The sequence below is a fragment of the Galleria mellonella genome, unplaced genomic scaffold (assembly GCF_026898425.1).
Source record: "Galleria mellonella isolate WM207_F2 unplaced genomic scaffold, CSIRO_AGI_GalMel_v1 utg352, whole genome shotgun sequence".
Taxonomy (NCBI): Eukaryota; Metazoa; Arthropoda; class Insecta; order Lepidoptera; family Pyralidae; genus Galleria; species Galleria mellonella.
This window is the reverse complement of record NW_026442084.1, coordinates 66757-90927: the sequence shown is the minus strand read 5'-3', so window position 1 is coordinate 90927 and position 24171 is coordinate 66757. Positions and strand designations below refer to the sequence as shown.

At 35.0% G+C, this 24171-nt stretch overlaps 2 protein-coding genes across 3 annotated transcripts in view; one reads left to right on the top strand and one right to left on the bottom strand.

Annotated features, from left to right (window-relative positions):
- The window catches only part of LOC113513463 (filamin-A), a 104286-nt gene extending 96883 nt beyond the window's left edge, over nucleotides 1–7403 (bottom strand). For both annotated transcript variants that reach the window (XM_052896971.1, XM_052896972.1), the window contains exon 1: nucleotides 7159–7403. The gene's annotated coding sequence lies outside the window, so the exon portion shown is untranslated. The remainder of the gene's footprint in view (nucleotides 1–7158) is intronic.
- A 3776-nt stretch (nucleotides 7404–11179) lies between these two features.
- Nucleotides 11180–24171, top strand: part of LOC113521914 (membrane-associated guanylate kinase, WW and PDZ domain-containing protein 1) — a 35385-nt gene continuing 22393 nt past the window's right edge. The window contains 5 exon segments of the mRNA XM_052896991.1: nucleotides 11180–12223; nucleotides 16402–16601; nucleotides 20778–20887; nucleotides 21512–21611; nucleotides 22691–22822. Coding sequence (XP_052752951.1) covers nucleotides 12009–12223; nucleotides 16402–16601; nucleotides 20778–20887; nucleotides 21512–21611; nucleotides 22691–22822 — 757 coding nt within the window. The 5' untranslated portion in view covers nucleotides 11180–12008.

Here is a 24171-nt window from a genome sequence, read left to right as displayed (position 1 = left end):
GAATAATTATAAATCACATTAGGAACTCGCCCGTATAAACTTGTACACGTGATTTATGTCCCTCTAGGAACTTTGAATAATAGCTATTAACTACCAATTTGGCAACGTGAATTTTTAACTAATTAGTTTAAATAAACAACCCAAGAAACCCAAAAGGAATTTTTTTTAATACTACTTAGAATGGCAAACAAGCAGACGGCCCACCTGTTGGAAAGTGGTAACCGTCGCCTATAGACATGAGCAGTACCATGGACATAACAGAGTATACTGTTTCGCCCACGATACATCCCAAGCGTTGCCATTTCTGAGGACTCAGGTGTTATTCCTCTGTACCCTGTAAATTCACTGCCATATACCACCCTTCAAACCGAAACACAGCCATGTAAACACAACTGCTTTACGGTTGAGACACGAATGGGACAGAGGTGCCCAAGCAAACGACTTTTGTACAAAGTCTCCCTCTGGTAGTACTTGTTCACGTGAATTTTTAACTGATTAGTTTAAATAACCAAGAAACCCAAAAGGAAATAGTTCTCAGTTGGCCTGTATTTTGTTTATGAGAAGAGAAATCTCTTGACGATAGAGCACGAATCTATTTTTTTATTAATTCATACATACATACATATCTGTCACGCCTGTCTCCCATTAGGGTAGGCAGAAACAATGGAACGCCAAATGCTTCGATTCAAACAAACCTCTTTCGCTTCTTCCATATTCATCAATCTTTTCATACACGCTCGCCGGTTACGGGTACTTTTAATTTGGCCCTTCTTCAGCACGTCGCCTATTTGGTCAACATACGTATGAATGAAAGAAGAATTACGAAAGAGATTTATCGAGCAAGAATGAATGGAGATGTCGGTAGGGGCCGCCCTAGACGCACGTATGTCTTATTAATCCATACATTTTATATCATCACGCCAAGTCTCTTGTTGGGTAAGCAGGGAAAATTGAGTGCCGAAGATCTTTATTCTTACATACGTTACTTGCTTCAAGCACTTTTCTAAGTCGTGTCATATACTCACGCCCATATATATCTACTCATTTTTATATCGTACATATTTACTCATTTTTTAGGTAAACCTATATTTATTTATTTATTTATTCATTAGTACAAATATGTGTACATGGCGGACTTAATGCTAAAAGCATTCTCTCCCAGTCAACCATAGGCAAGTGTCAGAATACTCGAATGCGGTACTACTAATTATTGATATACATACATACTAAAATTACATATATAAACGAATAAATATATATGAATAACAAATATACTTACACATATATGATATATACTATATTATGCACGAAATTGAGAATAATATAAAGCACTTACTGCTCGCTATATTAATTTTATAGAACAGTCGCATCACTTTCTGTGCAGCCGTTATTGTTCGTCGTGACTTTATGAACGTGGCAGATCTATATAGCGCTCGTTAAATGCCTCATAAATATCCAGATAATCTCGAAAGTATGCGCAGCAAGCCAGCAACTGTTTGTAATTTTGAAAATACTTTATTTCACATATTCACACAGCGCTATCAGTGTCAGATTAAAAACTGCTTATAAATAAACTGCATGCCGGCCATCTGTTTGCATTGTTAGTATCTTTGGTTAGTATATTGTATTATCTGTGGTTTATATGAAACTTTTACATTATTCATTAACATTATTATTTAAAGAGGTTTGTAAATGATCTAGTGATTTAAATAAAGAACGTAAATTTTAGCTTGAACTAATTTATTATTATTAATTGATTGCTTACAAATTTTTACTTTATTTTATTACAAATTTTTTAGAATATATTTAATTATTTTTCAATATAAAATTACCGTCGTCCTTTAACGTTAAACCTTTTATCATGGCGTATCAATAAAAAAAACGGTCGTGTAGTCCCGGCATAGATTAGGCCACCCCTTACTTTCCCGTGAGTATTGTAAGAGGGGAGTATGGGATGTTAAAGGTCGAGTCATGGGCAGCAGCGTCCCTCTTAAAACATCTCTAAAGCCTAAATGCGGTTGCCAATCCGCCGCCAAGCATGGCAACTACTGGCAAAACTCTTCTTACGTGGAAGGCTTATGTCCAGTAGTGGACAGTTAACGGTAGAAATTATAATAACTTGTTTAAATCACATGTTCAATTACACCAGTAGGGGGGGGGAAAGGGATTGTTAGTAATGGAGACTAAAAATCCTATTGCTAGCCATATACCCAACCAGGCCGACCTCCTCGTGGTTCCCCCTGGAAACTATCATAGTTAATTCCTGATGAATTCATCATGATGGGCTAACTGGCCTATTTTCATTCTCATCGATCACCCTTAACTGGTGATCCGTCAGCGTATCCCGTTAGCGCAGGCGAGGTTACCATTCCATTTTCACCCATCAAAAAAAAATTACACTAGTAGATCACTCTCTTAAATGGATTTCAATTATACCCTATATTTACAAGATTTTGACTACACTCTGTTTCTATGTCACATCTGTTCAACGCTTTAGTTATTAACGGAGAATTTTCACGAAAATGCGCGACAAACGAGCACTAAAGTCTATCCTTGTTCTATTTCTAGTACCGCTAATTAATTAAGGAACCAGACAGCAACAAACACGTAAATAACTCTCATATATAGGTACTCTGTATAAACGACGACATTAAAGTCTATTATATTTTTAAGCTGCATGAAATATTTCCGAAACCATATTTAAAAAATAACTATGATACATTATTCAGGTATTTTTTTTTTATGGATGAAAATGGTATGGTAACCCCGCCTGCGCTAACGGGATACGCTGGCGGAGCACCAGTGAAGGGTGATAGATGAGAATGAAAAGAGGCCAGTTGGCCCATCTTGATGAATTCATCAGGAATTAACCATGATAGTTTCCAGGGGGAACCGCGAGGAGGTCGACCTGGTTGGGTATATTGCAAGCATTAACCCCATTATGCAGGTATTTATCGACGTCAGTTGTTTAAAGAATTTATTAAAAAAAAAATTGGCTACATTTCATTATGTGAAGTGTCTAGGCTGTATGGGCTATGCTCTTTGCCTGTCCATTTTGGACGAATTTTAACACGCTTTTTTTTTGGCATATGTGCAGTATTTAATCAAGGTTTAGTTTTCAGTGAGTTTCGACTGAGTTTCTATTTCAGTAATAAATTGATAAAAACTGAAACTATTATTTAAATCCTCCTCGTTGTTCTCTCTGAATATCATTACGATTGATTTATTGTTAAATTCGTCACAACGGGCTAACTGACCTTTTTTTTTATACAACTTAGAATGGCAAACAAGCTGACGGCTCACCTGATAGAAAGTGGTAACCGTCGCCTATAGACATGAGCAGTACCATGGACATAACAGAGTATACTGTTACCTACTTATACCTGCTTCATCTTCGCCTATCATCCGTCAGTGATACCCTACTAGCGTATACTATTAGCGTAGGCGAGATTACCGTTCCATTATCATCCATTAAAAAAAGTTAGCAATGGGACCGCTACATCCAATTATTAACAATCCCCATTCTCCTTAATTTAAAAAAATTAAGTGAAATATCCATATGTCATATATTGTATCTAAATATTTGATTATAAAACAGTGCCCCGTATACGTGCAAACTGAAAATCAGCGCTGAACACATCAGTCCAGCAAAAGCCGAGTTTGTACCCATTGCCAGGCATACGGTTACTTAACAATGCGTTTATTAATATATATATTAATAACATTGTAAGTTATTGTACTATATTCGTAAAAATTTGCAATAAATAGTATTATTACAATACTTTAACTAATTATTTTGTATTTTAAAACAACCCTCTCTCTAATAAGATAAAAGAGAAAGGTCAATGTCCTTTCTAAGGTTCTAAACATATCCATACCGAAAGAAATACTTCAGCTATGGACTCCCAGAGATTGCAACCCTAGTAGATGTCGTCCACGTGGAGGTCGATCTGACGGGGTATATTGCTAGCAATGAGACTGGTAGTCCGCATTACTAACAATCCTTCCCCCTCTTCCCAGTTTTACATAAATGAAATCGGGTGCAACATAATAAAGGAGCAAATCCGAAGCAAGTTTTTTTACCACGATGGTGACAAACAATCATATGACCCGTCTGATGAACGCCCTGTGAATACCAGCAACGCGCACGTGACACCCCTATCGTCACGTGCACGTTGTCCGCCCTGAAGAAATGAATGTTCACATTTAACAAGTGTTTTTCTTGTATTTTTTCTTTGTTTACTGGCACAAAATTTATACAGAAGTCAACACATGTAATGTGGGACATCAACGTCATTTTGATGTCATTTTGATTGACGTTGATTCTAGAAATGACTTATGAACGAGCCCTAAATAACTGTCAAACACACGTGATTTCTGAATGCGTACAATTGCGTTGTTTTTGTTTAAAACATTATATTTTATTACCACAGCATAAAGAAGTACTTACTCCTTCATCATCATCATCATTTCAGCCATTATCCGGTTACTGCTGGACATAGACCTTCCTCCCACATAGACTGCCATAAGGAACGGTCCCACCTACATCCACTGACTCCTTGCCACGCATTTGAGGGCTTTACTCCATCTGGTGGGGGGGTCGTCCTTAACTGCATTTGACCGTACGGGGTTCGAGCTATGTGACCAGCCTATTGCCACTTCAGCTTGCTTATCTTTACACTGTAATATTACTATATTTTTAAATGACAATTTCTTATTAAACAAACTAATTTTACATGTTTTAATTATTTTAAATTATAATCATTTTTAGAGTACCGTTCAATCACTTAACTGTAGAAGCCACTCAAAGTTACTTTTTTTTAATACGTTTGTTTGGTTGTGGAACAGGCTAAGGTCGGAGACCATGCTGCCTAGTGTTCAATATGACAATTTGCCTGGAACTTAGCCTTCCGAATTTTTATAGATGTCAAAATAATTTAAAAAGTTAACATTAGTCGTCTAATACATTCAAGATATGTTTAATTTTAATATATTAAAATTAATTAAATTAAGTGCTTGTTTTACAAAACACGTGGTCGGTCTCGGAGTAGTATACAAACTGCTTAAAGATAGGACTTCAGAAAGAAGGAAATTCTTTATTTTTTTATTACGCTATACCTTGGCCTAAGAACAAGGAATAAGAAATCTTTGGTCTTGGCCAATTCGCAATGAATGAACGAGTAAACTGAATGAATGTATACATACATGTATCATAATTTTATATATTCTTTTTGATAGCCCCGTTGCTTCATAGCAGTACTCATATATTCTGTCGAACTGGACGTAGTTTTTTTTTGGAAACTATCATGGTTAAATTGTCAATTTTTTTTTTATACAACTTAGAATGGCTTACAAGCTGACGGCCCACCTGATGGAAAGTGGTAACCGTCGCCTATAGACATGAGCAGTACTATGGACATAACAGAGTATTCAGTTTCGCCCATGATACCCCCCATGCGTTGCCATTCCTGACTCCTTAGGTGTTATTCCTCTGTACCCAGTAAATTCATATATAATTCATGTAAATTCATAATGACAGGTTAACTGACCTGACCTCGTCCTCACCTATCATCCGTCACTTGTATTTTTTTTATGGGTGAAAATGGAATTGTAACCCCGCCCGCGCTAACGGGATACGCTGACGGAGCACCAGTAAAGGGTGATAGATGAAAATGAAAAGAGCCCATCATGATGAATTCATCAGGAATTAACCATGATAGATTCCAGGGAGAACCGCGAGGAGGTCGACCTGGTTGGGTATATTGTTAGCAATGGAATTCTCAGTCTCCATTACTAACAATCCCTTACCCCCCCCCCCCCCACCGTCACTTATTCATAGATGACAACATATCAAGTAAATAATTAGTTTATTAGCATACAACGTTATAATTTTATTTTCTCATTGCTTTCTTGATTTAATTGATTAATTTTAGAAATATGAAAGCGTAGCGGTTTTTTGATTAATTGCCGCATGCATTCTTATGTAAAATGTGAATACTATAACTATCAGATGGCAATTGTGAGTAGCTTTGACGGGGTCTAGTGTTTTGAGTAGTCATGCTCACTAAAATGTCCAGACTTGTGGCGGCGTCATTGGGCTCCCTAAAATATGGTCGAGCGCAGTGATGGCTGGCTCATCCGTCATACTCGTGAACGGGTGCTGCTTGTAGGGACTGGTCTGCTCTAATCACTATGACTGATTTCCTCTTATTAATTGTTTAACCAGTTGGTTATGTATTCAATTTTTTTTTCTTTTTGAGTATTTAATTGAATTAGTGCTAATGGGTTTGTATTCACACAATTAAACTTAAAAATGTAAAATAATAATAAAATTATTTAAAAAGCATCACGCAAGTTTCTTGCCCTTCCCCCGAACGAGCGGTAAATTAAAAAAAATGTAATGACTTTTCAAAAGTGCTTCAATGTAAGTTTATTTGAATAAATGATTTCTATTCTATTCTATTCTATTCACTTGTATTAGGCTATACATATACGCCGACCAGGTTACCATTCCATTTTCATCCATTAAAAACATTTAGGTATCAATTTTTTCTATTATTATGTAGTCAAAAACACATTGGACCAGTTAGGATTGACAGTTTAATTATTATAAAAAATATGAGAATAATCTATTAATAAAATTCTGCCAAGAAGAAACCAAAGGAGTTAATTTGAAAATAACGGTATTGCGGCAAATCCAAAAATAGCAAGATTTAGCCGGCCAATTATATCACAAGTTGACATTCTCAGCTCCAGCTCTAGACAAGCTTTTAATATAATTATGCGAAATCCAATATTTCTGCCAGGCCCGATTTAATTTCTGTCTTATGCTCTTGTTATTTAATAAATAAATATAAATAGTGTCAATTAGTTACAAGTAATTATATCCTGATTATAAGTACTTGAACAATTTAACAACTTTTGCATAGATCAAGAATTATTTATTATAACTTAATATATATTTTCTTAATTACTAAAAAAAAATATAAAATCTAAGGAGATTTAATATCACAAAAATATAAATAATAAATACCTAATTGAAGCTTACAATAATATCTATATTACCTTACCGTCGATTTAAATAAAAAAAAAAAAACACTCACACAGCACTAAAAATATTAAGCACAAAAATTAAAAAATAATTTTCTTTGCACTTACTTCCGGGATAACTCGAAAAATGCCGCCTGTAAGTAAGATGGCGGATTGCGAAAGCGCGCGAAATGTCAAGTTGCGTGTTGCGCGCGTCAATTGATATTGGCGTGAATGTTACAACAAAACGACGCGAATAAACTGACTATTAGCTCGTTATATAATTATTAACGTGCCTTAAGTTTGGATTACAGCTAGAAGAATTTTTATCGCAGAGTCTGCGTTCCCGGCCAGCCAACATACGTGACTAAGACGTTTTCTCATGCTTTTAATATAAAATTTAGGTGGCAGCAGGACGCGTGGAAATGCGCTGTGGTTGCGATGTATTTCGGAACATGTAATAAGTCATAACGCTCGATTCATGCTTTCCGTCAAATAATAATACATCGAATACAAAATAAGTTCCATATTCATATAAATTACCATTTATCTTTAAAGAAGGATAATTTATCCTGTGTACTTAATTTATTTAGTTCCACTAATTTGCTTAATTTAAACATAATAATTGAAATAACATAAAACAAATCTCTATTTCTTTTTTCTTGTCATACTTATTACTTTCTATACGTCCTCTTCTTTCAACCTATAACTAGTCACGCGTTTTATATTTCTAACATTATCCTCTTGAGAGGAAAGGGGATTGTTACTAACAGCTACATTCCCATCAATCGCACGTCAATCTCCACGTACTTTTGCCTGGAAACTATCGTATTTGATTTCCGATGCGTTTGTCGCAATGGGCCAACTGACCTGACTTTATCTGCACGTATCATCCCACACGAGTACCTCGCCAGAGGAAACCAATATGAGATGAAATCTCTATTTCCTTTTCATCCATTAAATAGAACATTGTATTTGTAATCTTGATTTTTTTTTATAATGAGCAACTAACCTGTTTGGGGAAAAGGGATTAACTAGCAATATACCCTATCAGGTCAACCTCTACGTGGCTCCAGAAACCATCGTTAATTCTTGTCGAATTCGTCATGATAAGTCAACTGGCCCTCATTTATCCTTATTTTCATCTCTTACGGGTATCCCGCCAGCGTATTCCAATAGCGCAGGTAGGGTTACCATTCCATTTTCACTAACTAAAAAAAGAACTAGCTTGTTTTCATCCTCGCTTATCATTCCGCACTCGTGTCTCGTCAATACATTATACCAATAGCACGGTCAGGGTTACCATTCTGTTATAATTACATTATTACTCATATCTATAAAAAAAAGAACAAAAGTCGTGTAGAAGCAAATGTAGAAGTAAGTACAACAGAGTAAAAATTGTTACAATTTTTTTTTTATTTTTAGGTCATAAACGAAGACTAAAGAAACAAAGCACGGTATGCCCATATAAAGAAAATAAAAAAAAAACTATATGAAAACCATAAATACATATTTTAATAATCCCATAGTCCTTACTCACACGACAAAACCTAGCTCGCTACAAATAACACAAGAACACACTTTTAGATCAAGGTGCACATTCCTGAGTTTAATAACCTGAGAACAATTTACACAAACGGCCAAAATTGTGACAAGGAATGCATGCGTCCTCTAATAATACCGATCTCAATCTATTATTAGTTAATATAAGTACATACCTACCTAAAATATAAAGCTAATAATAGCTGCCTTTCATTACAAGAGCTTTGTAATGTTTTTCGACAGCTGTCGTTACCAAAGTATAATATTTCGCCGTTACCACTCGTATGAATTTTTTTTTCTCTTTGAAACAATTTATAATGCACTTAAAACGTCGTTTATTTTAGAATGTCGTGTGAAGTAGATATGTACGCATTAATTGTGAATCTGTGTTAACATATGAAGAGATATGTCTCAAATACCAGAGGGAAATTTTGTACAAAAGTCTTGGTCTTTGTGCTTGGGCATCTCTGTCCCATACGTGTTTCAACCGTAAAGCAGTTGTGTTTGCATGGCTGTGTTTCGGTTTGAAGGATGGGGTATGGCGTGAATTTACAGGGTACAGAGGAATAACACTTGAGTCCTCAGGAATGGCAACGCATGGGAGGGGGGGAGGGGATATCATGGGCGAAACAATATACTCTGTTATGTCCATGGTACTGCTCTCATGTCTATAGGCGACGGTTACCACTTTCCATCAGGTGGCACGTCAGCTTTTCTGTTATTCTAAGTTGCATAAAAAATATAAATTACTACAAGATCTGAATAATCTGTGGGTATTAGAAAGAAACTATGTGAGGTGGTATAAAGTAACATTGGTAGTAAATTTACAGTGCACGAAGCCATTACACCTTAGACCTTAGGAGTGGCCACGTATGAAGAGTATCATGGACGATGTATCATGTAATATCCAAAGAGCTGTTCATGTCTACGGTGACGGTTGCCACTATCTATCAAGTGATCTATTAAGTTATTTGCCATTCTAAATAGCATAAAAAAAGCCAATTAAGCGCGAGTTGTACTTATTCGCAGAGTTCCCTAAATAGAAGATGAAATTATCTTATATATATAAATGATTTTTATATAAATGCCTATAATTATTATTAGTGGAGGGGGAGATATTATCAGTAATTAGATATAACAGCCCCATTGCTACCAATACACCCCCTGGAAACCCTCATGGTTAATTCTTGTGGAATTCTTTAGAATGGGCTGACCTGAACGGACCTGTTAGTGATAGCGCAAGCAGAGTTATCATTCCATTTTCACCCATTAAAACAATTAGTGATTGTTATTAATAGTGTAATTCAGATTTTTTTTTTATTTTTGGGCTATTTGTGTTAAGATGTAAAAATAACTCACATTTTTTTTATACAACTTAGAATGGCAAACAAGCTGACGGTCCACCTGATGGAAAGTGGTAACCGTCGCCTATAGACATGAGCAGTACCATGGACATAACAGAGTATACTGTTTCGCCCATGATACCCCCTATTCGTTGCTATTTCTGAGGACTCAGGTGTTATTCCTCTGTACCCAGTAAATTCACGCCATATCCCACCGTTCAAACCGAAACACAGCCATGCAAACACAGCTGCTTCACGGTTGAAACACGAATGGTACAAGAGGTATCCAAGCAATCGACTTTTGTACAAAGTCTCCCTCACATAAACTAATAAGAGCATAACAGAGTTTGTTTTTGAATATTTTGATAATATCTCGAAAATTGTAGGTATTAGTTGAAAACACCGTTTTATTTTTTCGATAATATTGGCATATACTCGTATACTTTACATGGACTAGCTTTTTGCCGGCTACCGCTTGAAATCTAGAAGAAAGAAAACTGTGACTTCGACCACTTCTCGATGGAGTATCAAAATAAAACATACACCAATTTTTTTTTTTTAATGGATGATAATGAAATGGTAGCGCCGTCTGCGGTATACGCTGGCGGAGCACCAGTGAGCGATGATACGTGAGGATGAAAGCAGGTCCGTTAACCCGTCGTGACGAATTTCACTAAAATTAATCATGATAGTTTCCATGAGGAACCGCGTGGAGGTCGATCTGATAGGGTATATTACTAGTAATAAAGAAATTAGACCCCATTACTAACAATCCTTCCCCGAAATTTTAAGTTAGGCTTTCTGGAACACCACTATAAAAACTACATTCAAGTTGGTGCAATAGTTTTTAAATGAGATACTACATACGTACATACTATGCAACATAAAAATAATTAAATGTTTTTATATCAGACTATAAGCCTGGATCAGTGTTGAAAATAAAGATACCTTTAAAAACCAAAATTATTTTCGACGCCCTCTGTCATGTAGCAATGTAATTAAAATAAATTACTTCTCTACTGCCATCTATTGAAATATAAGATTATGAATGAAGACTCTCTCCACATTTACTTTGCTCTATTTCTAAGATTTCTTGAAAATTATTTTTATCCACTAATAATAAAAGAATAATTTAAGTTAAAATGAAATAAAATTATTTTAATCTTGTCTATAACAAAATTTCGGTTCTCAGTCCACAAATTCTACCATTTTCTACTAAACTCATGGTAGTTTATGGTTGAATTGAATCAATTTGAACGAAAGTGCTTTGCTTTGCTTTGCTCTGTTCTGTTATTCAGTCAATTTCAGTCACATTCTAGTTTTAAAATAATTTGCCAAATGTGAAATAAAGTCTAGTTAAATATATATCATAAGAGATAATGAAAACAAAGTTTAACAAATTAAACCCTAGTTTATTTAATCTAATTAAAAACCAACGACCTTTTTGATTAATTAAACTTCTATGTATGTATAAACAAACAGCTGTAGTGTTGTAAATGTGTGCTTAAACCACTTGTTGCATCCACTTTCAAAAAGTGTAGCTATTTATGTTACGTTCTGTGCTATTCACCTGTTTATGAGAAAGTAATCTTCACTACTTATCAAATCAAACATTTAGATTCACGTTATCAGTTTACCGTTATGGTTGACGTTAAAATTTTATGTTAGAACGTGTGGATTTCGTTAATTAATGCTTATGTTCGTTACGATGCACCTGCAATGCACTCAATGCAACTAGTCTCATGGACTTATTACTGTGTTATCGTAATTCTGACATGAATAACGCAAATAATAAAAAAGAGTCGGCAGTTTATCGTTACATGTTCGCTCATTTTGAGCAGGTAAATAAATCTAACCCACCGAAGTAGTCATCAGACCCAAAAAATGACTCATACGTGGTCACTGGCAAGAAGATATTGTTTTGTTTTTATGAAAATTCCGTACTGATGACAGTGCAAGTGGTTTTTATTAAAAAAAAAATAGTACTGTGTATTTGTGCGCGTGGAGAGGTGTTCTTCGTTTAAATTTTTAAAAGTATCACTGCGCGGCAATCTTTGGGATACCAAAGTTTTCTGTCTAAAATGTGTGACTAAAATGGCTCAAAATTCAATGGATTCAGACAGATTATCTTCTGCTGGTATTTCAACACATAGCTCCGGCACTGCAGGCACTGTAGGAGGCTCTGTAATAGGTGTAAGGGTGGGTGATCCAAATCATAAGAGAGAAGATGAAGATGAGTACAATTTAGGACCATTGCCTCCAATGTGGGAAAAGGCATTTACACCATCAGGGGAGACTTATTTTATTGAGTAAGTATTATATTATTATTATTATTTAATAATATACTATTTTATATTTTCATGTAAGTTTTATTAATAAATAATACTGAAGTGATACTTTACTACTCCATTAGGTATTCATCATAAATACAATATAATACAATTTTACCTTATGATAATCCATAGGATAATAAATTTGGGAAATAATCAATTTAAAATATTACTGTAAGAAATTGGTTTAGAGAACTGGTACTTCAGAATGGAGCCTAATATCTTAAAACTGTACATAAGTATACACATTACAATACTTATGTAAATAATTAATATGCCAAATCTTGTTAATATATGCAACATCCCTAAAATTACCTAGTGACCTACATCTTTATACTGTTACTAGACATAGAGACAAATATACCTTTTTTTTTAATGGGTGATAATGAAATGATAACTCTGCCTGCGCTATTGGTATATGCTGGTGGGGCACCAGTGAGGGATGATAAGTGAAGATGAATTAGGTCAGTTAGCCCATAATGACAAATTCAACAATGAACTCAATGAAATCAAAGTCACTATGGTTTCAAGGGAGAATCTCAAGTAGGTCGATCTGATAGGGTATATTGTTAGTAATAGGGTTGCTAATCTCCATTACTAAAAATCCCTTCCCCCCCCCCCCCCCCCAAATATACCATTTATACAACAAAAACCTTTACAAAGTTTGCCATTTGTAACAATTCCTTTATTATTATACTAGTTTTAAATCAAAAAGAGGGGGGAAAGGAATTGGTAATAATGAGATTTACCAACCCCATTGCTAGCAATATACCCTATCAGGTCGACCTCCACGTGGTTCCCCCTGGAAACCATAGTGGTTCATTTTTGTTCAATTGATCACTATGAGCCAACTGACGTGTCTTCATCCTCACCTGTCACCCGTCACTGGTACCCTGCCAGTGCAGGCAGTGTTATCATTTCATCTTCACCCATAAACAACAAAAAAATCAAAAAGAGGGGTAAAAGGGAATATTAGTAGTGGGTATCAATAGCCCCACTCTTAGCAAAATACCCTGTCAAGTTGAACTCCATACTGTTGCCCCTGGAAACTATATTATTTAATTCTTGTGGAATTCATTACATTGGGCCAACTGACCTACTTTCGTTCATACCTATCATTCCTAACTGGTATCCTGCCAGTGTATACAATTATTACAGGCAGTGTTATTATCCATTGAAAAAAATAAAGGTAGATTCTGAATTATTAGCTTATTTATATCATATATATAGCTGTCTTTAGACAGCTATGCTGATATATTTACATCCAATTAAGTGATCATTAAACTTAACAAACTAAATCATTAACAAGTCAATGAGTAGAAATCAAACATGCTCTGTACACTCACACTCAAAAGTAATTATGATGGAATATAATATTATATTAAAATAAAAAAAAATAATAAAATAAACAATAATATATCTTAATCAACCACATGCCATATAAGACAAACAAATGAATCATAAAAAATCCATGAATGCTTAGTTTGTGAAATAAGCTTTCTGCCCTTCTGTATTCCTGTAGTTAGTTTTTTAAAGTTAGCAATCCTGAGGGGATTCATATATGTCTGACAGAGATTGATAGATAGTAGTATCAGGTGGGTTACATTATACTTATTACCATTCTGATTGAAAAAAAAAATCTGGTGGAAAGTAGATTCAGCCACTTATGGGCATGAACAATACAGCTACATTGCAGGAAAAGAGATTGTTAATAATGGGAACTAACAGCTGCATTGCTAGCAATATATCAACTCAATATATACCTATCAATTCAACCTCCACATGGTTGCCCCCTGGAAACCATTGTCATTACTTCTTGTTGAATTTATCAGAATGGCTTAACTTACCTATTTTTTTCATTCTCACCTATCATTACCTCACAGTTGCCCCACCATCATATACGGATAGTGCATGCAGGATTACCATTCTATTTCATAGAAAAAGTACCAACAAGTAGACACAATCTATGGTTCAATGTCTTTAGCATTCACATTCAAATCAACTTTATTTAAATAGATTTGTTTACAAACACTTTTAAATCCTTTATCTTACCTTTATTTTCTATTATCCTACTGCTAGCCTAAGAATGTTGTTATCTGCCATTCTTGGCATTTTAGTTTCTTAAATGTTCTTCTGAACATGCAAAAAACTGAACAATTACTCTTTTCAGTTTACATTTATGTTTGTTATCCATTACAGTTTACATACATTTATATTGTTTGTTATTGGAATACCATTCCATAATAAAGTGGGTTACCATCTCACTTGTTCTAACAGTATATGCTGGCCAATCACGATGGCTTCCATGTGATCACCTGAAGGTCATCCTTACAAAGGTATATTGCTAGCAGATGGACTGGTAGTCTACATTGATATCAATCCCTCCCCTCCCCTCTCATTTATAATATTAACACATTAATATGTATCCTTTGTGTCTGATGTATATTTATTTAAATATCGATATTATAATCAGATACAAACCTAGGTTTTGAACTAATTGAGTCAATTCTTCCACCTAATTCCCAACATAAATATCTAGTACATCTAATTTTGTTTGCTCTCTGTAACTGTACATTACTTTTTCCTGTATTGGCACCTGATACAACACAGACCAGTCTTGGTTGATTATTCAAACACATTGAAAGTAAATATTTTAAATTGTAACACCAAAGATATTAGCATTATTTTTATAAATTGCTTTATTTAAAATTTTCTATCTATGATGTGTAATTAAAAGTATAAAATATAAAATTTATTTATCTATACTTTTGTGCTATGTGGTTTTTTAAAGATATTGTGTTTTTATGTAATACAAAAAAAGTGAAAAGGTAAACCAGTTCATTAAATTAACACATGTAAAGAGTAGGTAGGTATTTATGACTATTAGTTGTTCTGTGTAAAGAGTGAAACTTGTGAAAATACTGTACAATGTGTAGTCATTGAGTAATCAAGTTTAACATTGTAATAAGACAATATAAGACCTCTACATATATATGATGGACATTTTGTCTGCAATTCAACCTCTGTTAACTTGCACATAACAATGTATGTGTATTGTAACATACAATTTATTTATTTACTAATTGTTACTGGGGACTTTGTCCGCGTGACCGATATATATTCAGTGCCTGGAATAAAAAGTACCCTATGTCCTTCTGTATCCCAAATAGTACGAGAATACCAAACAGTAAACAAGCTCTATTTCTCATTTATAATATTAAGTAAGATTTTTTTCCCATTGTGCATCACTTTGTGCACCCATTGACGCATAGACCTCCTTTAGTTTGTTCTACCTATCTTTGTTTTTAAGCTATTTCTAACGACAATGATCCTAGTATAGGTCTAAAAAACAATATACTTTATCAAGTCGACCTCAATACGGTTCGCCATGGAAACTGTCATGGTTAATTCTTTTCAAATTTACCTCAATGGGCTAATTGACTTGCTTTCATCCTCACCTATATCTTTAACTAGTACCCCGCATATATTGATTGTTTATCAAGGCTTACCATTCAATTTTATCGCAAAAAAAAAGAATGATTCTGCAATTGTCTTGATATAATCTCTTTGGTTAATTCTAGTGCAATTCGTCATGATGGGCTAACTGATCTGCTTTCATCGTCACCTATCATCTCACACCGGTGCCCCGCCAGCGTATACCGTTAGCGCAGACGGGGTGACCATTTCATTATCACCCATTAAAAAAAGATATAATCTCTTTCTCGGTAGCCCTTTGCTTCTTTTAACATCGTGTGGTTGCCACTCTAGTTTTTTGTTTCATTTTTCTTTTGCTTCTCTCACAATGTGACCAATTCATTTAGATTTTTCACTTTAAGTATCGCATTTTCAACTATGATCTTTATGTCACTGCCTTTTTTTTGTTTCTTTGTAACAGTCCCAAGATATTTCTCTCCATTGCTTTTTCGGCCTTTTGTTTTTTGAGTTAATGACCAAATTTGAACATCCATATGAAAAACCAGGGAAGAATACAAGTGCAGCAAACCTTGAACTTTGGCAAAGAACAAAATGTACAAATATAAAACAAAAAATACAGTTTTTTTGTTTATATTGTAAAACATGTAATGTCAGACTGTGGTGGCCACTTATCATCAGGCTAATCATATGCTTAAACTCTTAACAAATCCGTTTATTTCCAGTCACAACACCGGCACGTCACACTGGCTTGATCCACGATTAGCAAGGGTACGGAAACACTCCCTAGGTGAATGCGGAGAGGATGAACTTCCATACGGATGGGAGCGCGTCACCGATGAGAGATATGGGTCGTACTATGTGGACCATATCAACAGAAGAACGCAGTACGAGAACCCTGTGCTGCAGGCTAGGAGATTGAGGGGTAAGTTGCTTTTAAAATATGTACAGATTTTAATTAAAATTATTAGAAACCTTTAAAAATATCTATGTTCCTTTTTTTTCTCTTTATGTGTATCTGTCACTGTTTGTTTTTACTTGTATGTTGTAATTTTTGCAAATATTTGCAAAATTACCAGAGGGAAACTTTGTACAAAAGTTGATTGCTTGGGTACCTCTGTCCCATTCGTATTTCAACCGTGAAGCAGTTGTTTGCATGGCAGTGTTTCGGTTTGAAGGGTGAGATATGGTGTGAATTTACAGGGTACAGGGGAATAACACCTGAGTCCTTAGGAATGACAACGCATTGGGGGGTGGGGGGGGGGGTATTATGGGCGATAACAGTATACTCTGTTATGTCCATGGTACTGCTCATGTCTATAGGCGACGGTTACCACTTTCCATCAGGTGAGCCGTCAGCTTATTTGCCATTCTAAGTTGTATAAAAACAATTATCAGGTGGGCAAGGCAGTACCCCGCTAAATTTCTATGGCCAATCTGAAAATATATCTTTTAAGATAAAAAAAAAAAAAGAATTCTTAGAAGACATACCAAAAGATTAAAAAAAATCAATCAAATAGAACCTCTTCCTTTATTTGAAGTCGATTGAAAATCAGCCCTTAAAACAGACTTTATAGGCTGATTTCCATAATAACTTCGATATCTAATATATAAAATTCTCGTGTCGCGGTGTTTGTTACCAAACTCCTCCGAAACGGCTTTACCGATTTTCATGAAATTTTGTGTGCATATTGGGTAGGTCTGAGAATCGGCCAACATCTATTTTTTATACCCCACAATGATAAGGGTGACCCACCCTTAAATTTTTTTTTAATTTTTTTGAAAAAATTTTGTATTTTTATTTTAATATGATTTAGCATTGAAAAATACATACAAATTCAAATTTTAACGCTTTTACGATCAACCCCTGTTGTTTAATTTCAATTTTTATATGCCGCAATAGGGTTGCAAGACGATAATTGTAATACAATATATTTTTATGTATAGTTCTAGAAATAATGTATTTGGTAAAATAACGTTTACCGAGTCAGCTAGTAATATAATAAATATTTCACATTTCTTTGTAATAACATATATAACTCTAATTTACAGCGGTCAACACGCCTGACTGCGACGTGGAGGCCCTGGGTTCGATCCCCGGCCAGGTCATGATGGAAAACGATCTTTTCCTGATTGTCCTGGGTCTTGGATGTTTATCTATATATGTATCTATTATAAATATAGTATCGTTGAGTTAGTATCCCATAACACAAGTCTCGAACTTACTTTGGGGCTAGCTCAATCTGTGTGAATTGTCCGTATATATTTATTTATTTATTTACATTCAAAACTTAGTAGTATTAAGTCCGCCTTATGTACCAGATTTTTTTTTGTAATGTGGTCAATAAAGAATAAATAAATAAAGCTTCACTGCTTTCCCGTGGTGGATTTTATTTGCAAAATACTTATTATACATATAAAAAACAATTAATGTTTAGAGTACCGTAACGTCTTATAAAAGCATTGTGATTTCGATGCCCTCTCTTAACTTGATATTAAGAGTGGGTAAGCAAACGCAGTTAGCTTTGGTAATGTTTTATATATGGCAGTTAAGTTCCCTTAGTGCCTCTTACAACCCCCACGACAAAAGGAGTGGTCCATTCTATGCCGGAACCACACGGACACGGCTAATTGTATTGTATTGTAAAATCTTTATTGTACATTTATTTTGGATACATTAAAAGATTGAATGTACAATTGCGGACTTGTCCTATAAAGGGATCTCTTACAGTCAACCTTTGAGAAGCTGAAAGAAAACTGTAAAATGTACAAGGGTAATAACCGTACAGCTAAAAATAAACTGAATAATATCTAGTAAAAATTTAATATATTTAATACAATAAAAAATAACTGTATACAACTACATATGTAAATAATAATAATACATAAAAAATAAAATAATTATTTTATAAAATGCTAAAATTTACACAACATACCTTTTATAATGCCAACAATGCGTATGAGAATCGCCTATAATGCAAATTTTGAGGCCATGCAACAATATTAATTACTGTACTCAGGTTACAATATCTTATTAAGGTCAGTGCTCAGTTGTTATCTAGAGAACAGGTAATAATAATATTATTATAATATAATATTATAAGTATTTTTTTAATGGGTGATAATGGAATGGTAACCCCGCCTGTGTTATTGGGATACGCTGGCGGGGCACCAGTGAGGGATGACAGGTGAGGATGAAAAAGCAGATCAGTTAGCCCATCGTAACAAATTCCACTAGAATTAACCACGACTTTTTTCCACCATCAACGTCCAGAGTAACCCAATATATAGATATCAAATCGGTATCCATATTGCCCATGCCTAATATATATATACCTATGTATATATTTTTTTTTATGAACTTAGAATGGCAAACAAGCTGACGGCCCATGATGGAAAGTGGTAACCGTCGCCTATAGACATGAGCAGTACCATGGACAAAAAAGTTTTTTCGCCCATGACACCCCCTATTGCTTAAGAAACACGAATGGGACAGAGGTAAAGCAATCGACTTTTGTACAAAGTCTCCCTCTGGTAAATACTATGAATACTAAATAATATATATATATATATACTAAATATATATATATATATATATATATATATATCCCTTTAACAACTCGTTCTCACTACAAATATGTAAATAGACATGCCTTCTGAGATTCGCATGCAAATGATCGCAATCGTCGAAGTAAAAGTCGCGGTGAATGAACATAATTGTTGGAATTATTCATACATAATGACTAACTGCCGTGAAAGATGTACGGGCAACGCGAACGGACAGGAAATAATTATTTTCCAAGTGTGTACAAACATTTTGAACATCAATGGTTCCCAAGGTAGTTTAGATGGAAGCACTTTCTATAACTAATTGTCCTCCATGTGCCTTTTTATATAACGCTAGGCACTCGCCCCGGATTCAGTTCTATCATCATCATCATTTCAGCCGTCATCCGTCCACTGCTGGACATAAGCCTCCCCCATAGACTGCCATAAAGAACGGTCCTGAGCCACCTGCATCCACTGACTCCCTGCAACGCAGTTCTATGTTACTAAATATTTTTTTAAAATCCGTTAAGTATTTTTTTTGTATATGTCTATTGCAAACAAAAAAAAAACAATTCTTGTAAATATTCTTTATTGCACTAAAACATAGTAATAATAACATTAGAAACGATGTAAGCAAATAAGAACTTATCTCCTTTTTTATTTTTTTTTATACAACTTACAATGGCAACCAAGCTGACGGCCCACCTGATGGAAAATGGTAACCGTCGCCTATAGACATGAGCAGTACCATGGACATAACAGAGTATACTGTTTCGCCCATGATACCCCCCATGCGTTGCCATTCCTGAGGACTCGGGTGTTATTTCTCTGTACCCAGTAAATTCACGCCACATCCCACCCTTCAAACCGAAACACAGCCATGCAAACACAACTGCTTTACGGTTGAAACATACATACATAATATTTGATTTTTAGGAAGAACTTGTTTTCTATTTTGTAGAATATGATTGAAAATATTTTTTGTTTTATATAGTTTTATATTTTATGTATTTGTATAGCATTTTAAGTATTTCTTTTTATTTTATGTGTTTGCTTTTAATGAATTACTCAAGCTGTGCACATAATGTGATTGCATTATAACCTAGCCGAATCACAAATGTAATTATTACTTAAGTTTTTTACGGTTGTGATCTGTTTTATGTGGCAATAAAATAAAATAAAATAAAAAATAAATATGTATTTATTTATTTATTCATTAGTACAAATATGTGTACATAGCGAACTTAATGCTAAAAGCATTCTCTCCCAGTTTTATGTCAGAATACTCAAATGCAATAAAATAAAATAAAAAATACTAAGATTAATATAATGTAAATATATATAAATAAAAATAAAATACTTTAAAAAAAACCGTTCCCTATAGACATGTATAATAGAAATTAATAAGACAGGATAAAAACAATAAGATAGATTGATAGATAGATAATTTAAGTAAGGAACTTTCGTATAAAGTCGAAACACTTGTCGGAAAGTAAAGTAAGTTCTTAATTTCCCATTATCCAGTATTGTAAAATGATGATTATTATTTTAGCTGAAAAATTAGCAGCGGAAAATGGCGGCAACAGTCAAGCAAACGGCGCCACGCCGACGGGAGAGCTACGCGGAGAGCGATTCACTCTCACCCTCACCAAGAGTACTCAGGTAATCTAACGTAATACTATAACAAAATTTTGTTAAGATACAAATCTAAATTATGATTAAAAAAGTTTTTTTTTAATGGATGATAATAGAACGGTAATCCAGACCAGAGGAAGACTTTGTACAAAAGTCGATTGCTTGAGTCCTCTGTCCCATTCGTATTTCAACCGTGAAGCAGTTGTGTTTGCATGGCTGTGTTTCGGTTTGAAGGGTGGGATATGGCATGAATTTACTTGGTACAAAGGAATAACAACTGTGTCTTCAGGAATGGCAACGCAATTACTCAGAATGGTCCTATACTTAACAGCTATCTTGTTTGTGTTGGATAAAGCTTTATAAAATAATAAATAACAGAAAAAAGATATCGATCTTCAAATTTTATTAATAGACTAGCACTACAATAGAATGTCAATAATAAAAAAGAATAATTATTTTTACCATTGAGGTTGTTTACTCTAACAGTCTGTACAAAAAAAAACATCTCAGAGTACAGTCCTTTATCTAATTCCGACCCAAATTGAATATCTACAATCTACATTTTGCTATATTATATAATTGGACAAATTAATTAGGTAATTAAGATATATAGAATTTTCCTAAAAATAATACTGTATTTTTTATTCACAGGGTCTCGGTTTCACGTTAATTGGAGCAGAAGGTATACCCGAGACGGAAGGCTATCTTCAGATCCGCAGTATCGTTCCTCACAGTCCCGCCTGGATAGATGGTATGAATTATTATATTACAATAATAAAGCTACAGGTCTAGGTTTCTATGAGTGCACCCATTGATTCTTTGCATCAAATTTGAGGTCATTTCTTTATCTAATGAGAGGTCGTCCTATATTGTTGTTTGTGAGGTTACACTACCAGAGGAAGACTTTGTACAAAAGTCAATTGCTTGGGTACCTCTGTCCCATTCGTGTTTCTACCGTGAAGCAGCTGTGTTTGCATGGCTGTGTTTCGGTTTGAAGGGTGGGATATGGCGTGAATTTACTGGGTACAAAGGAATAACACTTGAGCCCTCAGGAATGGCAACGCATGGGGGTATTATGGGCGAAACAGTATACTCTGTTATGTGCATGGTACTGCTCATGTCTACAGGCGACGGTTACCACTTTCCATCAGGTGGACCGTCAGCTTGTTTGCCATTCTAAGTTGTATAAAAAAAAAAATCTTTCCTTGTCCTGCGTTTGCCTGTACAAGGTTGGCCCTATAGAATCTTTCTTATCTGTTAATAATTCTTCAATGTTCATTTTTTAATGGATGATAATGGAATGGTAATCCCGCCTATGCTAACTGTATGCGCTGGGGGGACACCAGTGAGGGATGATAGGTGAGAATGAAAAAAAGGCAGATCAGTTAGTCCATCGTGGTGAATACACCTCGAATTCAGCACGGTGATTTCATATTGCTAGCAAAGGTAGTCCGAATCATTAACAATCCCCTCCCCCTTTCAAATTTCATAAGGTAAGAAAACATACTAGACCCAAATGCCGACATATTTATTTTACACTTTCATCATGATAGCCTAAAGCGCCCCACAAAAAAGTCAAATCTAATTTTTTTGTGCACTCTATTTATAAATGTTCGTCACGCTATTAAACCAAATTATATATATATATATATATATATATATATATATATATATATATATATATATATATATATACCTAAAATATTACCCTGAACTCATTGGCAATCGGATATGGACAATATGTCTTGATTTAGTACTTTACATTATAATAATTATGTACAGCATCTTATTCCAGCTTTTACAAATGTATAACCGACTTGTTGTCCCCAGGCGCTCTCCGTCCCGGCGATGTGGTGGTGGGGGTCGGTTCGCGTGCGGTGCGAGGCCTCACTCAAGCTCAGGTAGCGCAGATGTTCCAGTCCATCGCACCCGGCACCGATGTCACGCTGCACCTCGTCCGGGGTGAGTCGCCTTATATTTAGTACTAGCTGCCTCGTCAGGGGTGAGTTCTCATCTCATTTTAATTCCAACTGTATCGTCGTCATCATATCAGCCTTTAACTGTCCACTGCTGAACATAATCCCCCCGTTGGGAGTTTTGCCAGTAGTTGTCACGCTTGGCAAGCGGATTGTCAACCGCAGTTAGGCTTTAGAGATATTTTAAGAGGGATGCTGCTGCCCATCTCTCGCCCTCCCTTAGTCACCTCTTACGGCACCCAAGGGAAAGGAAGGAGTGGCCCTTTGTGCCGAATCCACACGGCAAACTGTCTCAGGGATCATCAGGGATGAATTCTCATCTCATTTAATGCCAGTTGCGTCCGCAGGGATGAATTCTTACCTTGTTTTAATGCCAACTGCGTTATCAAGGATGAGTTTTTTATATTATTTTAGCACCATTTGCCTCATCAGAGTAACCTCTTATCTGATTAGTAATAGTTACTTCATCGCAGATATGAGCGTTTATCTTATGTTAGTACTAAATCTCTTAAACATGTCCAAACAGGTAATCGTTAAATTTTTTTTTAATCTAATCTAGCAGACGTACAAATCTTCCTATTTAAAAAAAAAGAAACTTTATCAGTCTTATGAACATTAAAAAAAATTTACAAATTGGTCCTACCCTATTCAAATGAGTCACTAATCCATGATCATTTATATAGACTAGTAAGTGATAATAAAAAACCATCTGGTCCTTAATATAACAATGTAGGGGGAAAGGGATTGTTAGTAATGAAGACTGAGAATCCCATTACTAGCAATATACCCAACCAGGTCGACCTCGTCGCGGTTCTCCCTGGAAACTATCATGGTTAATTCCTGATGAATTCATCATGACGGGCTAACTGGCCTGTTTTCATTCTCATCTATCACCCTTCACTGGTGCTCCGCCAGCGTATCCCGTTAGCGCAGGCGAAGTTACCATACCATTTACACCCATAAAAAAAAAACAATGTTTTGTCACATAAGTGACGTCATCTGAATATATCATGAAGGTATCTAGCCTTGTTTATAAAACACTTCTATATAGGTGTGTTATGTGAGGTACTATGCTTCGTAGTCTGTGAGTCACGGCTAACAATGAACTCTTCAACTCTGATTACGTACGTCAAGTATACGTAACATATTTACTTTCATACTCCAATGAAAACATGAAAATTTTTCACATCATAAGTCTCGTATAGGTAATTAGGTGCTGATATGGAACGCTTGGTATATGTAATCGGCGATTAATTTATTAAACAAATCGCTAACCCGAATCAGGAGTTTTACTAGATAAATAAGTATTAAAACAGGGCTTTTAAAAACGAAATT